At 36.7% G+C, this 15331-nt stretch overlaps 1 protein-coding gene across 2 annotated transcripts in view; it reads right to left on the bottom strand.

Moving 5' to 3' along the window:
• FBXL5 (F-box and leucine rich repeat protein 5) overlaps positions 1-14281 on the bottom strand; it is a 29765-nt gene extending 15484 nt beyond the window's left edge. The window contains exons 1-7 of one of the 2 annotated variants that reach the window (XM_008066925.2): positions 14064-14281; positions 13189-13284; positions 10913-11099; positions 8219-8401; positions 5304-5429; positions 1493-1641; positions 827-909 (exon numbers count right to left, since the gene is read on the bottom strand). In XM_008066925.2, coding sequence (XP_008065116.1) covers positions 827-909; positions 1493-1641; positions 5304-5429; positions 8219-8401; positions 10913-11099; positions 13189-13284; positions 14064-14198 — 959 coding nt within the window. In that variant the 5' untranslated portion in view covers positions 14199-14281. The remainder of the gene's footprint in view (positions 1-826; positions 910-1492; positions 1642-5303; positions 5430-8218; positions 8402-10912; positions 11100-13188; positions 13285-14063) is intronic. The other variant, XM_021716748.1, reaches the window with a different exon arrangement.
• Between the last annotated feature and the right edge of the window lie 1050 nt (positions 14282-15331).

Genomic DNA, 15331 nt, shown 5'->3' with positions numbered 1-15331 from the left:
GTTCGAGACCAGCCCAGGCAACTTGGTAAGACCTTGTCTCTACAATAAATCAAAAATTAGCCGGGTGCAATAGCACATGCCTGCATCCGGCTACTTGGAAGGCTGAGGCAGAAGGATCACCGGAGCCCTGTAGGTCGACACTGGGGTGGCCATGAGTGTGCCACTGCACTCCAGCCGGGGCGAGCGAGTAAGACTCCAACTCAAAAAAAAAAAAAACAAAAAACTTGTAATAGCAATCTACATGGTTACACACAGCAAGGCTCAAAAACCTAGACATAGTACAAGGCTATGGAAACAGCAAGATGACACACGGGGGAGTTTTCGATCACCTGGGACCTATGAACAAGAGGCAAAAAATTGGAAGTGCTATCAAGTTATGTACATGACTTATATCTGGCAGTAAAAATTAACAGCAGTGGCTAACCACGGTGGTGCACGCCTGTAATCTCAGTACTTTGGGAGGCCAAAGTGAGAGGACTGCTTGAACCCAGAAGTTTGAGATCAGCCTAGGCAACATAGCCAGACTTCGTCTCTACAAAAAGTCAAAAACTTAGCCAGGCATGGTGGAGTGCACCTATAGTCCCAGCTACTCAGGAGGCTAACGTGAAAGGATGGTCTGAGCCCAGGAGGTTGAGGCTACAGTGAGCTGAGATTGTGTCACTATACTCCAGTCTGGGTGACACAGTGAGACCCTGACTCAAAATATATATATATAAAAAACAAAAAGAAACAGCATGAATAAATGGCAATTATGTAAATGAGAAATCATAGAACAATTTTTTTATGTTTAAATATTTTAATGTCTAAACATTTTAAAATAACTAACCTGTCAAATGCAGAATCTGAAATGTCAGTTTGGGTAAGATCCAGATGTTCCAGGTTAGGGCAAAGCTCTAAAATCTGCCTAACCTATGAGGAAAAAAATTGTCACTGTGAAGATCTGAAGACCTTTAGTTATTAAGTAGCAGATAACTATTAGAAAAAATAATTCAGTGATTTTTCAAACTTTTGTCAATATAAAAAAAAACACTTCAACAGGACATTAAAAATATTCTGGGTTCATTTCCCTGACAATCTGTTTCAGTGTTGTGAGAGTAAGCCCAGGAAATTTACATTTTCAAGGCAAATACAAGGAGATTCTAACAAGACACACTTTTAAAAAACAGTGGTTTCATCTCACCCATCTTACCATGCCCTAGGTATTATACAGAATCATATAAAACTGGGCTTTATCACTTAACATCTACACAATTGTATAAAATGTTCAGTCTCTCCTAGTCTCAGTTTCCTTATTTATAATGTATAGGCAATGATATCTATGCTACAAAGATTGTTGTAAGAACTGAAATAATATGAAACCTAGTAATATATGTCTACCCATGAAGGCACTCAATACTTGTGGGTTTTTTCCTTAATCAAACTCAGGAAGAAGCAAACCAAAGTTACGTCATGGCTTTTTCTTAGTACTAAACCAGTGCTAATTCATACATACCATTTTGCTGGAAACTGCAGAGCTGTATGCTAATACTAAAGTTTTTACGGAAGTACCGACATATGGCAGAACATTATGAATTAAGCCATGGAGTAAACGTTTTTCCATTTGTGCAATGCTGATAGCAATTGATTCCTCTGCAGACTCTTCTGTAAAATGAATTCAAAAGTCTAAGAACTTGACACACTAATTATAATTAGGCTACTCAAGAACTCATCAAATTGTTAAATATGAAATAGTCTGCGCTATCCTTATACTCATGTAAAAAATTCCATTTTTAGGCAATGAAAAAAGTTTTTTAAAAAGTTGTGCATACTAAAAGAAAAGTAAGTCCTTCAAAGGAAAAGATGTTATAAAAAAGTGATCCAGCCGGATACAGAGGCTCACGTCTGTAATCCCAGCACTTTGGGAGGTGGAGGCGAGAAGACTGCCTGAGCCTACGGGCTTGAGACCAGCCTGGGCAACATGGTGAGACCTCATCTCTACAATAAATCAAAAAATTAGCAGGGCGTGGTAGTGCATGCCTATAGTTCCAGATGCTTGGAAGGCTGAGGTGGAATGATCACCTGAGCCCGGCAGGTCGAGACTGCAGTGGCTGTGAGCGTGCCACTGCACTCCAGCCTGGGGGACAGAATGAGACTCCAACACACACACAAAAATGATCCATAGAAAAAAGAACCATCAGTTATTCTTCCTAATTAAAAAGGGAACAGAAATAGAAAAGATTTGCAACTCAACTCAAGTAGCCAGGTGACAATAAATCAAGCAAAGGAAGGTACCACAGAATTTTTATAAAGTTAAAAGTGAGAATGACTTTTGTTTTACTTAGTAACTTCTACATAGTTTGGACGTTTACAGCAAGATGTACTTCTGTAACAGCAATCACAACAAAAAACTACAAACTCCAATTTGATATAAGGAAAAAACAAACTACACTAAAAAGAATGAACTAATAATTGTATCACCTTTCTCAGGATCCTACTGTTATTATGCTTATCGGAAGACTTAACTAACTCGAAAGACAAAACATTTAAACAGAGTAAGTTTATAAAGTATCATTTAAAACAAAACTGGCCAAATGTGGTGGTTCACACCTATAATCCCAGCACTTTGGAAGGCTGAGGCAAGAGGAAGGCTTGAGCCCAGGAGTTCGAGACCAGCATAGGCAATACAGTGAGACCTCATTACTACAAAAATTAAAAAAAAAAGCCAGGTGTGGTAATGCATGCCTGTAGTCCCAGCTACTTGGGAGTCTGAGGCAGAAGGATCACTTAACAAATTCAGTAATCTTTCCACTGAATTAGGATAATATAGATATTATCCTAAATTCCTTTTTAGCCAAATATATGTGTAATATATAAAGAGATTAAAAACTACTGTGATCTCCATTTAATTTATTATAATTTTATTCCGAAGCCATTCTTTTGTTTCTGTGGCCCTATCTAAATGTGTGCTGTTTACTGTGAAATCTATCTTTATTTTTAGTGATATATATAGTTGAGAGTACATGTGATATCTTGATATCTATATACAATGTATAATAATCAAATCAGGGTAATTGGGACTATGAAATCTTAAAAAAAAAAAAAAAGGGCATTCAATGAAGAACAGTAACTTCTCTACAAGACCAGCTAAGTTGAAAAAGCCCTGAAGTAGATGGTAGATTTATAATTTAGTCTTAAATCCACTAATCAACTGAACGGATATATTATTGTAAAAAGGTTCAATCCTTATAGTCTTACCCTTTCCTTTTCAGTATGAAGGAGAATGACAGTCATCATTTTGGCTATAAATACACTGAGTTTGGTAAAGTCTTTAAAATTCTTATATTGGGGATTATAAATCAATTTTTCAGAGAGAAAAGAGAGATTACTAGAGTATCCAAGTTTTACTTTTATGTTTCATACATCTACTTATCTATTTATTATTTTTATTTTTTGAATTGCAGTCCTGCTTTGTCACATTTCTAGAACAAATAAATTGAATCTCCCTTAAGTTTGCTATTGGAGCAAAAACCTCAGCTCCTTTAGGTCTCTGCTCAAATTTCTCAGAGGACCTTGCCAACTAATCATTCTGTTTAAAATTGCAACCTCTTTCCTCTCTCCCTGGCAGGCTCCCCCTTCTTGACTTTTCTCTACAACACTTGCCACATCTAATACAGCCTGTATTTTACCTATGTTTGTTGTCTGCCTCCCCTCTCCAAATTTTAAGCTCAATAAGGCCAGCGTTTCATCATTATATCCTTACCTCCTAAAGCAATGCCTGCCACTGTATGCACATTACCAAACATTAACTGGAGTGGTCCTCTTCCTTATATAGTACCTTCCAAACTTTTCATCATACCAAAGTGCAGCATCTTTGTTTCATAAAAATAAACTACTTTAGCTGCTGAAATAATAATGTTTGCATTTATAGTGATTACTTTCGACACATTTGGCTCTTTTACCAGATCAGATTTTTTCTTTAAGTTGGCAGCTTTACAAATACAGTTTCAGTTTTACCAAGTAAAAAGAATGTCTCATCTGTTATTTTTTTTTTTTGAGTTGGAGTCTCACTCTGTCGCCCAGACTGGAGTGCAGTGGTTGCTCCTGGCCACCGCAGCCTCGACCTGCTGGGCTCCGGCGATCCTTCCGCCTCAGTCTTCCGAGTAGCTGGAATTACAGGCGTGCGCTACCACACCCGGCTGATTTTTTTATTTATTGTAGAGATGAGGTCTCACCAAGTTGCCCAGGTGGGTCTTGAACCCGCAGGCTCAGGCAATCCACTCACCTCAGCCTCCCAAGGCGCGGGATTACAGATTGAGCCAACGTCCTGGCTATCTGTTAATTTTTTACTACTTCACCTTTTACCTAGATTATCTAAGAGAATTTATGTCTTCCTTATACACCCAAACAGCACTTCTCTGTACCTCCAAGAATTATGCATTCCAGCCAAGCGTGGTAGCTCATTGCTATAATCCCAGCACTACAGGAAACTGAGATGAGAGGACTGCTTGAGGTCAGGGTTTAAGACTAGTTTTAGCAACACAGCAAGACCCTGTCTCCACATGGCGGCGTGTATCTATAGTCCCAGCTATTTGGGAGGTTGAAGTGGGAGGATCGCCTGAACCCAGGGGGTCAAGGTTGCAGTGAGCCATGATCATGCCACTGCACTCCAGTCTGGAACAGAGCAAGACTCTGCCTCAAATAATTAAATAAATAAATAATGGATTCTAAATTCTCTGCCATTTGTGAGTTCTTTAAAGATAGTTTTAAAGTCTTACCCTTGAACTCTCACACAAGGTTTAACGAATGGCTACGCTAATTTTTATAATATCTTACCACTTACAAAAAACTTCGTATTTCATACATATTTCTCCTTAATCCTACAATAACTCTATGAGGCAAGTGTTAGGACGGTTTACAAATTAGTAAGTACATTCAACAGCTTCATCCTTCTTCACCCAGGCCACAATTAACTTAATAAATGCTGTTCAACTAATGAACTGGAATGACCCTAAAAAGCACATTATAAACTATAAAGCACTATAATGAATATATGTTATTTCCACAAGGAAAAAAGGTAAAATTTTCTGATTTTTTATTTTAATATAAAAGCAAGTGGGAAACAGTCCTATACATTTCTTAAAAATCATACTAAATAAATCTTAAATTTTATTTTTCCTTCAAATTTTAAAAAGCAGTAATCTTAGAAATACCAGTGCCCCTTAGAAGACACATCACTCTTAACATATAATAATTAGAAGAACTTAGTTAATATAGTATCAATCATTAAAATATTATGTAATAATTTTAATTCCAAACAGGCTTACCAGATTCATCTATGTCAGCATCTTCATCCCATTCATGAAAAGCACGACTTTCATCTTTCCTATTTTTCACCCATTCTTCATCAGGTTCATTATCAAGTTCAGTTGCAGGACCACTATACCAGTCACCTACTCATTGAATAAATAAGAGAAACAAAAAAAGATCAGATTGCCTGTCATTACAAACAACTAATGTATTCACAAGAAAAACCTTTACACACAGAAAACATTTGTGCTCTAGGCAGCTCAGATATTTTTAGAAATATTTAATTGTGGCTAAAAAAAAACTACACGTGAGCAAAGGATTCAATTTTTTTTTGAGTTGGAGTCTCACTCTGTCGCCCAGACTGGAGTGCAGTGGCCACTCCCGGCCACTGGAGCCTTGACCTGCTGGGCTCCAGTGATCCTTCCACCTCAGCCTTCCGAGTAGACGGAATTACAAGCATGCGTTACCATGCCCGGTTGATTTTTTGATTTATTGCAGAGATGAGGTCTCGCCAAGTTGTCCAGGCAAGTCTCGAACCTGGGGACTCAGGCAATCCACTCACCTCAGCCACCCAAAGCGTGGGATTACAGGCTGAGCCACTGAGCCCGGCTAGAATTCAATTTCAAATATACTGAAAAGAACTATTACTAGGTGGGTTCGATTAACTATATTAATTAATTAACCAATAGTTCATATTTTCCCAAACAAAATTCTCTTTGACACTATGAAAACAGAGCAATAATTATAAAAATTTACATAGTCTACTATGTACTTGTTATGTATCTACTCTCAAAGTTTTTCAGTTTTGTCTACAGTATACGTTTAATGGTTACAATCCTATTTATAAGAAAAATAATTATCAATAGTCTTATATAAAATTTTAGAGATCTCCAAAAACAAATTAACGTTTACCCTCTCTATGGTTTCATACTGACAATAGCCCCATTATGATAATAGCTAATAAGCAAAAGGAAGCAGGACTTTCTATTCTGTAGTTAATCAGTCAGCAGTTCAGAAGTAGGTGGGAACAGAAGGCAAGGGGAAAGATTAAGCTAAAGCTAAACCATAAATTTACAGCTCTTAGAGAATATACTGCCAACTAAGTCACGTGATTGCGAAGTGAGAGGTAAAGCAGAATTTACTGAACTCTTAACAATACATCTAAATTAGGATTTCTCAATCTTAACACTATTGACATTATGAGTTGGGTAATTCTTTGCTGTGGGGCTGTCCTGTGGATTACTGGGTACATAGCAGCAACCCAAATCTCTACCCAATAGATACCAAAGAAGGGACAAAGAAAATGTTTCTAGGCATTTCAAATGTTCCCTGGAAGACAGCAATTATAAGAAAAATAATTGTCAACAGTATTACATAAACACTATTTTTAGACTATATGAAGACTTACATAATGTTTATTTGTTTTGAGAATTACTCAAAACAAAATAAAAAAGTCATTTTTACTGGAACTTTTTGTTTAAATATATTAAAAACATAAAAAGGAAGCATATTTAAGATTTGGGTGAATTCACGGAAATTAGAAAAGCATTACCATATAAAAGCATTATCATATTTTTATATTCATATCAAATTGTACATAATTATGTATTCTTAATAACTAATTCATAATCCTTAAAAATTAAAAATAGCTGAACAAAAAAGTAGTTGATACAACCATGTTTCCCTTATTTGATGCTTCACTCAATATTTCATTATTCTACAATTAATAGGAACAATTATTCCACATAAAAATAACAATTCTAATCATTCAGATCATATACTTCAAATAGCTTCACTCAAGAAACTAAATATCTAACAACAGCTTATTTTAAGAACACCATCTATAACTGTAACAACTAAAACTGCTTTTAAATTAGACTTATAATTCAAATCAGATATAAAGTCTCAAATAAAAAACTAAAAAAAAAAAAAAAGTGAATTTTGAGGCTAATACTTACCTAGAAGAAACTTTTAATTCAGTGAAATTCAAAAAATGTATGCCATGTCAACTATATTTAACTTACACCTGCATTACACTTTCATAAAATTTTTCTTTTACTGTTCACATGTAAAAGTAAATTAATTAATATGAAATTGTGATTTAGAGAAGGAGGCATTACCAGTTTTAAAAAAAAGATACAATAGCTGGGCTCGGTGGCTCAGCCTGTAATCCCGTACCTTTGGGAGGCTGAGGTGAGTGGATTGCCTGAGCCCACGGGTTCGAGACCCACCTGGGCAACTTGGCGAGACCTCATCTCTACAATAAATCAAAAATTAGCCGGGCGCGGTAGTGCGCACCCGTAGTGCCAGCTACTTGGAAGGCTGACGCTGAAGGATTGCTGGAGTCCAGCAGGTTGAGGCTGCGGTGGCTGGGAGCATGTCACTGCACTCCAGTCTGGGCGACAGAGTGAGACTCCAACTCAAAAAAAAAGGCAAAGATTGATTCATAGCTTTTTGAGCCACCACCAGAGCCATAATGGTATCTTCACTTTAAATTATATTTTAGAAATACTCATAATCTAGTTATTTAAAGCATTTCTGAAAACCAGTTGATTTTACTTTTAGATTTTAACTATGAAAAATTCCAAACATTGTCCAAAATAGAAAGAACTAGCATAATGAATCCCCATGTACCCATTACTTATCTTCAACTAACAAGTTTTACCAATCTTTTTGCATTGCCTCCCCCCACTATATTTTCCTAATTATTTTAAAAGAAATTGCAGACATCATATAATTTACCCATGACTACTTCACCATCATTAGCTTTTCAAAACTCTCCCAAAAAGACATCATCTAACTAAGAAATCTACTTTTCGGGTCAACTTTCAGAGTTTCCCTCCTTGATCTTGCTTATTAATGTCTGCGTATTCATCTAGGAAAGCAGATGGACATATTTTTAAAACACAAACTTAAAGTCCCATTTACCTACCTCTGGCCCAATGAACAGGGTAAAGATGTTTCCAAAGCGATCCAGTTTTTGCCAGCTGAGACCATTTAGTGCTTACTTGACTGCATCGGCATAACTCTTGAGGATTAAGGTAACTGAAAATGGACAGCATTACCTCAGGAGGAAGATGGGTTATACCTGTGGAGTGGTCTGACACTTCTGCTTCTGAAATAAAAAAGAAAAAGTTAGCAGTAAAGGCTATAAGAGCAAATGCAATAACAGATTACAACCATATATCCATAAATAAAATTCAGTGCCTGAAGTCAATTTCTTTCTACTTGCAAGATGGGAAAAGGAAATAACACGTATTAGAGGTAACATGAGGATGTTAAACTTGTTAAGAAGCAGTAGGGTTAAACTATCATGGCTCAAATCATACTTCATCAGTGGATGCTACAATAATGAACACAGAACTAACTTCCTCTTACAAAGGCATCACAGGAAAAAAACAATACTCACTTTGTAGCATAAGTAGCATCATTGGAAAAAGGAACCAAACAGGTTACACAGCTTCAGAGTCAGCTAGATTATGAGACTGCCTGGCATTTTTAACGACACATACAAATCTCACAACCTTTTCCATTCACATATCACGACTCCTGTCACTACCTTCCTTATGTTCCATCTTGAATTTTCACATTTCATACAAAAATTCCGTGAAATCTGACTTCTTTAACCTACTTAAGTTATTTATGCCCCAGTCTGAGACAATAGAATGCAAATATTTCTGATACTGTTGCAAATATTTCTGATACTGTTACACACTGATAAGAAATCTTCTGTCAGCAACTATTATAGGAAGTAGTCACTGTATGTACAATTTCCATAATGTATTATTTCAGTAACAATTTTCCAAATTAAAGTTTAAATGTGGTGTTGCAATATAAAATATGAAGCATTAATCATCAAAGTACTATGAAGAATTTGAGTACTCCGTGTATCTGATTTATCTTCACAAAGCAACTTAAATATAGAAATGCTAGAATCACATTCTTTTTTTATTTTTAAGTCAGAGTCTCATTCCATCGCCCAGGCTGGAATGCAGTGGCTCACTCACGGTAACCCCCAGCATTGACCTGCTGGGCTCCAGTGAACCGTCCACCTCAGTCTTCCAAGTAACTGTAACTATAGGCGTGCACTACCATGCCTGTCTAATTTTTTTTATTTACTGTAGAGACGAAGTCTCGCCAAGTTGCCTGGGCTGGTCTTGAACCCCCAGGCTCAGACAATCCACTCACCTTGGACTCCCAAAGTGCTGGAATTACAGGCTAAGCCACCGAGCCCGGCCTAGAATCACATTAAGCTACCACTCTTAAAACGCCAAATATTTAAAACATAAAACAGCTATAATTTGCTTTGAAGGAGTGGGAAAATTAAATGTAATAAGTGTGATGCTTTTAAATTCCATGTTATAATTATAATTAAACCAGACACAATAGATCTTAGCTTGGTATCTAAGGCACAAGCTACATTTCAGAGTAAAGCATAACAAGTTTTATAGACTCAATTATAGCTTAACTTATAAAATCATTTTTGTTTAAACATGTATCTCACCTACTTTGTTAAATAAAATAAACTGACCAATTTCAAAACATTTTAAGCTATTTTAACAGAAATACCATTGGTGTCACCCATCTCGAAGAAGTAGGGAATGCTTACTAGCTTAAGAATCCCAACTGTCCCATGCTTTGGGAGGCTGAGGTGAGTGGATTGCCTGAGCCTGCGGATTCGAGACCCGCCTGGGCAATTTGGCGAGATCTCATCTCTACAATAAATCAAAAAAATTAGCCAGGTGTGGTAGTGCACACCTGTAGTTCCAGCTACTTGAAAGGCTGAGGTGGAAGGATCACAAGAGCCTAGCAGGTCGAGGCTGCGGTGGCCAGAAGCGTGCCACTGCACTCCAGTCTGGGTGACAAAGTGAGACTCCAACTCACAAAAAAAAGCTATTGAACATAAATAAGAATAAAAAATGAGGAAGTAGCCTATTCAGAAAATAGGCAAACATTTTACTTGCATTTCTCATTTGTATTCTCAAAGTAACTGTACATAGAAAACCTCTCCATGTAACTACACACAGAAAAACTCTGCCTCTCCTACTCATTCCTCTGAATACTATTGGATTTAAGCTGAGAGACACATGGAAAAGGATGAAAATAAGCTATAACCATAACTGATTTTGAAAACTGATAAAAAACACAAGGAAAAATAAAAAGCAGCCACTATGGACAATGGAACAAAAATGCTCTGTATGATGGTAATTTTCAGTAATTTTTTTAAATACATATTTTTTATTTTTAAATTGTGGGGTACAGTTAAGGGCTAAGCAATTTTCAGTAATTTTAATTGGCCAACTTTGAGCACGTGAGTGTTCTGTATTGATAGTTTAATACTTTTCATTGTGCATATATAAATCCATTCAAGAAACACTACATTGCATATGAACCACACTGCATATGACCCAAGCATATGAGAAGTTAAATTATCACAGACACGCTAAATTACAAAATACAAACTACTGTCTTCATTTCAATTTATACACAAAAACAAATGCCTTTAACTAACACCACAGTGCAAGCCTAACCTAAATTATTCCTCAAACAAAATCTGTAAATCATATTAACAAGATGTCAATGGCCTTGGAACTAATAAACTGCTCTCTACATATATGAATCTCACCTTTATCTGACTTTTCATCCACAGAATATTTAAAAAACTTCTGTCGCTCTTCAGCTTGATTCCATAGGCTAAGACCTCTAAGAAGTTCTGCAGTATCCTTCTGAGAGCAATGCTGCGCAATTACTTTCTTTTTAATATCCTTAAGCTCTTCATAGGTAAAATACTCCATTAACATGGGCTGAAAAACCTAAATTAAACAAAGTATTCATCAGGAAAGATGCTTAACTAAGTTTTGTTTTATTCTACACTCTTTAAATTATTAATGGCTCAAGTGTAGGACTATGACCATATATATATATATCTTAAAGAGTCTAATAGAGTCTAATAGAGGCTCATTCCTATAACCCCACCACTTTGGGTGGTCATGTGGGAGAATCGCTTGAGCCCAGGAGTCCGAGATCAGTTTAGGCAACATAACCAGACCTCATCTCTACAAAACAAAAAAAAAATTAGCTGGACATGGTGGCACACGCCTATAGTCCCAGCTATTTGGGAGGCTGAGGTGTAAGTATCACCTGAAATCAGGAGGTTGAGGCTGTGGTGAGCCGTGACCCTGCCACTGCACTCCAACTTGGGTGACAGAGCGATACTCTAACTTGAAAAAAATTGCAGTTGTCACCACAGAGTTAGTTATCTAAAAACTGCAGAAAAGAATATCACCAAAAAATTCCTTATTGCTATGGGTTCTCCAGTTAATAAGTCAATCCCTAAATCATTTTAAAGTATCAGGACCAGAAAGTTTTCCCTTACAGAGCTTATAAACACTCTAAATCATTCTCTTACTATTAAACATTTACGTCAGTTAACTGCTTTCTGGTACCATAGTAACAGAATTCTACTCAAACAGGTTCTCTGCCTCAAATTAAAGTGTACTCAAACTGAGATCTTAAACTTCTCCATACTATTTCTAGATTTTGGAGATGTTTCTTTTTTTTGAGTTGGAGTCTCACTCGGTCGCCCAGACTGGAGTGCAGTGGCCAGTCCCGGCCACCGCAGCCTCGACCTGCTGGGCTCCGGCGATCCTTCCACCTCAGCCTTCCAAGAAGCCAGAATTACAGGCACGTGCTACCACGCCCGGCTGATTTTTTTATTTTATTGTAGAGATGAGGTCTCGCTGCCCAGGCGGGTCTCGAACCCACGGGCTCAGGCAATCCACTCACCTCAGCCTCCCAAAGGCGTGGGATTACAGGCTGAGCCACTGAGCCCGGCTGGAGATATTTCTTCAAATTATTATTTTAGTGTAGTGGTTCCTATGATAATTATCTATGAAGATTTTTTTCTGCAAACAGATGCTCAGTCCCAACCTCCAGTTTATAGAATTGGAATCTTTAGAGGTAGAATCAAGGCTTTTTGTTGTTTTTTCAGATAATTTTGATGGACCTTATATCACAGGATGAGAAACACTGCTCTAGTAAGTCAGTGATTTCAATGCTGGCTGCATACTACAATGAGTTAGAGGACGTTGAAAAAAATATCCATGCCAATGCCTCTCACTTGATTTAGCAGGTCTGGAAAGGGCTTAAGAAGAAGTTTGTTTTTGAAATACCAACCTGACTATAAAATGAAGCCATAGTTAAGAAACACTACAGTAACTGATTTACAGCTGAACAGGTATCCAGTTAAATAATTTCTCTATTTCTTACACTGATATTCCTTTCAAATTAGAGGAAGAACAGAAACAAAAAATGTGTTGCCCATCTAGTTAATGACAACCTAATACATGTGTATTAGTCATAGGGCTGATAATCTTAAAACCACTATTTAATTACTAAAGTCCACTACTTGCTAGAAAAGAAAAAAAAACACTAAAAATAATTTAAACTTAGCATGAAAATACAAAAAAAAATTTAAAGTTTGAATTCTCTCTTGGGCAACCCCTTTGGGTCCCCTCCCACTGTGGGAGCTTTTCTGTTCTCTCAATAAATCCAGCTTTCTAAAAACAAACAAACAAAAAGAATCTCTTAAGGATCTGAAAACACATTAGAGTAAGAGAAAGTCATTAACATTTAACACAGTGCCATTTACAGAAAAAAAAAAATTTATCGAGTAGATGAATTAAGTCATTCATTCAATGAAAAGCAGCAACGTTTCTAAGGGAACAAAATTAGGCTTTTATTTTTTCTGTTAGGTTTTTCTTCAGCCCCAAAAGAAGCTGGAGGCTTCTCTTTTTCAACCAGTCATATCTTCCGGTACACTTTTTTGAAGAACCTTTAGGATAAAATGGTATTTTGAGAATTTTACAGATCTAAATCACAAGGGGAAAAAATTTTGCTTACCTCCTCTTCCTCTTTCATGTGGGGAAGAAAATCTCTTGTAAAAGCCTCCAATCTTTCTTTCAGTTGTTTTGCATAATTTAACTGCTCATACTCATTCTGAAAATAAAATTTTTGAATTTTATAAAAGTTTTGCTTTATTATTTATATCATTTTATGCCTGATCCCAGGAGTTCAGTTTAAAACGCTACATAAAACCTCAGGGAGGAAAAAAAACAGATTGATAAATAGCAAAGTATACTTTCTTCAGTATATATGATGTCTGTAAAACAGTAAGCTTTGAGTTTTTTTATTCATGTGATCTCACGTTTCTTTTTAAAAACTTTGGAAGGCTGAAGCAAGAGGACTACTTGATTCCAAGAGTTCAAGACCAGCCTAAGCAACATGGTAAGACCTCATCTCCACAAAATCAAAAAAAGAAGCTAGGTGTGATGGTACAAGTTTGTTGTCCCAGCTACTTGGGAAGCTGAGGCAGAAAAATCACTTAAGCCCAGTAGGAGGAGGCTCTGGTGAACTGTGATTGTGCCACTGCACTTCAGTCTGGGTGACAGAGTAAGACTCTAACTAAAAAATAATTTTAAAAAGTCAAAAGAAGTCTAAAAATAGCAAGTATCTGCTTAAAACTTCTATTGATTTGATTTACCATTTATATATTTATATAATTTCCACTTATCCTTGTTGTCTTTGGAGTTGAGCCCCTACTGCAGTCCCTATTACAAGCATTCCTCTTGAAAAAAGTCTTCCTTCTTTAACAAGTCACAAAATAAATTTTTTACTTTAATTTACATAATTTACTATAAAATGCATAGAGTTTTGCCAATGACATACCAAAAGATGGCACCAGTTGTGATCATTAAATATCCATTTTTGCAACTCACCTTAACATTCTTCAGTCCCTTTTCAAAGAGGCTAAGCATCTCAGAGAGTTTATTGTCAGAATGTACATTATAAATGGTCTGGCTGCGTTGTTGAAGCAAACCAATAATGTATTCATTTTCAATCTGCTCATGCATTTTGAACTCCTTGAAAGTAGCATACAAAGACTGCAGAAGAGCACGGAAATCGTTGTTGTTGGAAAAATTGGTTTTAGAAAGCTGAATAAAAATTTAAAAAGAAAGGTATAATAAATACATGCAATATGCACCAATAAGAAATATTCAAATACAACCCTATTGACTTTTACACATAGCAAGATACCTCTCTTACACTTAGTTACATCAAAGCGCAAATGAAGAAAATTCATAATAATATAATTTTTAAAATACCCTAGGCCAGGAAGATGTTGGTTTGCATTCTGAAAGGTTAGGTGATACAGAAAAATGATGCATGCACAAATCATATAGTTTCCTTAAGAGAAAGGAATTAGACAAGGCCTCCTTCAAATCTAAAATTGCTACTCTATATGTATACTAAATAAAGGCAAGTACACCACAGAGATATTACATAATCACTAAAATAGTTTTATCAGAAGAAATGCAAGTTAAAACCATGCTGAGATACCACCTAACTCCAGTCAGTATGGCCATCATCAGTAACTCAAAAAACAGATGCTGAAGAGAATGCAGGGAAAAGGTAACACTTTTACATTGTTGATGGGAGTGTAAACTAACACAACCTCTGAGGAAAACAGCGTGGCAATTCCTAAAAAATCTAAAAATCAACCTTCTAAACGACCCTGCAATTCCGCTGCTGGGAACAGACCCAGAGGAACCAAAATCGCTCTATGAAAAAGATACCTAAGCCAGACGCGGTGGCTCACACCTATAATCCCAGCACTTTGGGAGGCTGAGGTGAGAGGACTGCCTGAACCCAGGGGTTTGAGACCAGTCTGGGCAACTTGGTGAGACCTCATGTCTGTAATACATCAAAAAATTAGCCGGGGACAGTGGCACGTGCCTGTAATTCCAGCTACCTGCAAGGCTGAAGCGGAAGGATCACCTAAGCCGAGCAGGTCAAGGCTGCAGTAGCCATGAGCGTGCCACTGTACTCCAGCCTGGGTGAAAGAGTGAGACTCCAACTCAAAAATAAAATATAATAAAATAAAAAGATACCTGCACACACGTTTATTGTAGCATTACTCACAATAGCAAAAACATGAAACTAACCGTGTTGCCCATCAAAAGAGGACTGGATTCAAAAAACGTGG

This window comes from Carlito syrichta, unplaced genomic scaffold, assembly GCF_000164805.1.
Source record: "Carlito syrichta isolate Samal-C Ts95f unplaced genomic scaffold, Tarsius_syrichta-2.0.1 Scaffold106263, whole genome shotgun sequence".
Classification (NCBI taxonomy): Eukaryota; Metazoa; Chordata; class Mammalia; order Primates; family Tarsiidae; genus Carlito; species Carlito syrichta.
The sequence above is the reverse complement of the archived record's forward strand: the minus strand, read 5'-3'. Positions and strand labels throughout refer to the sequence as shown.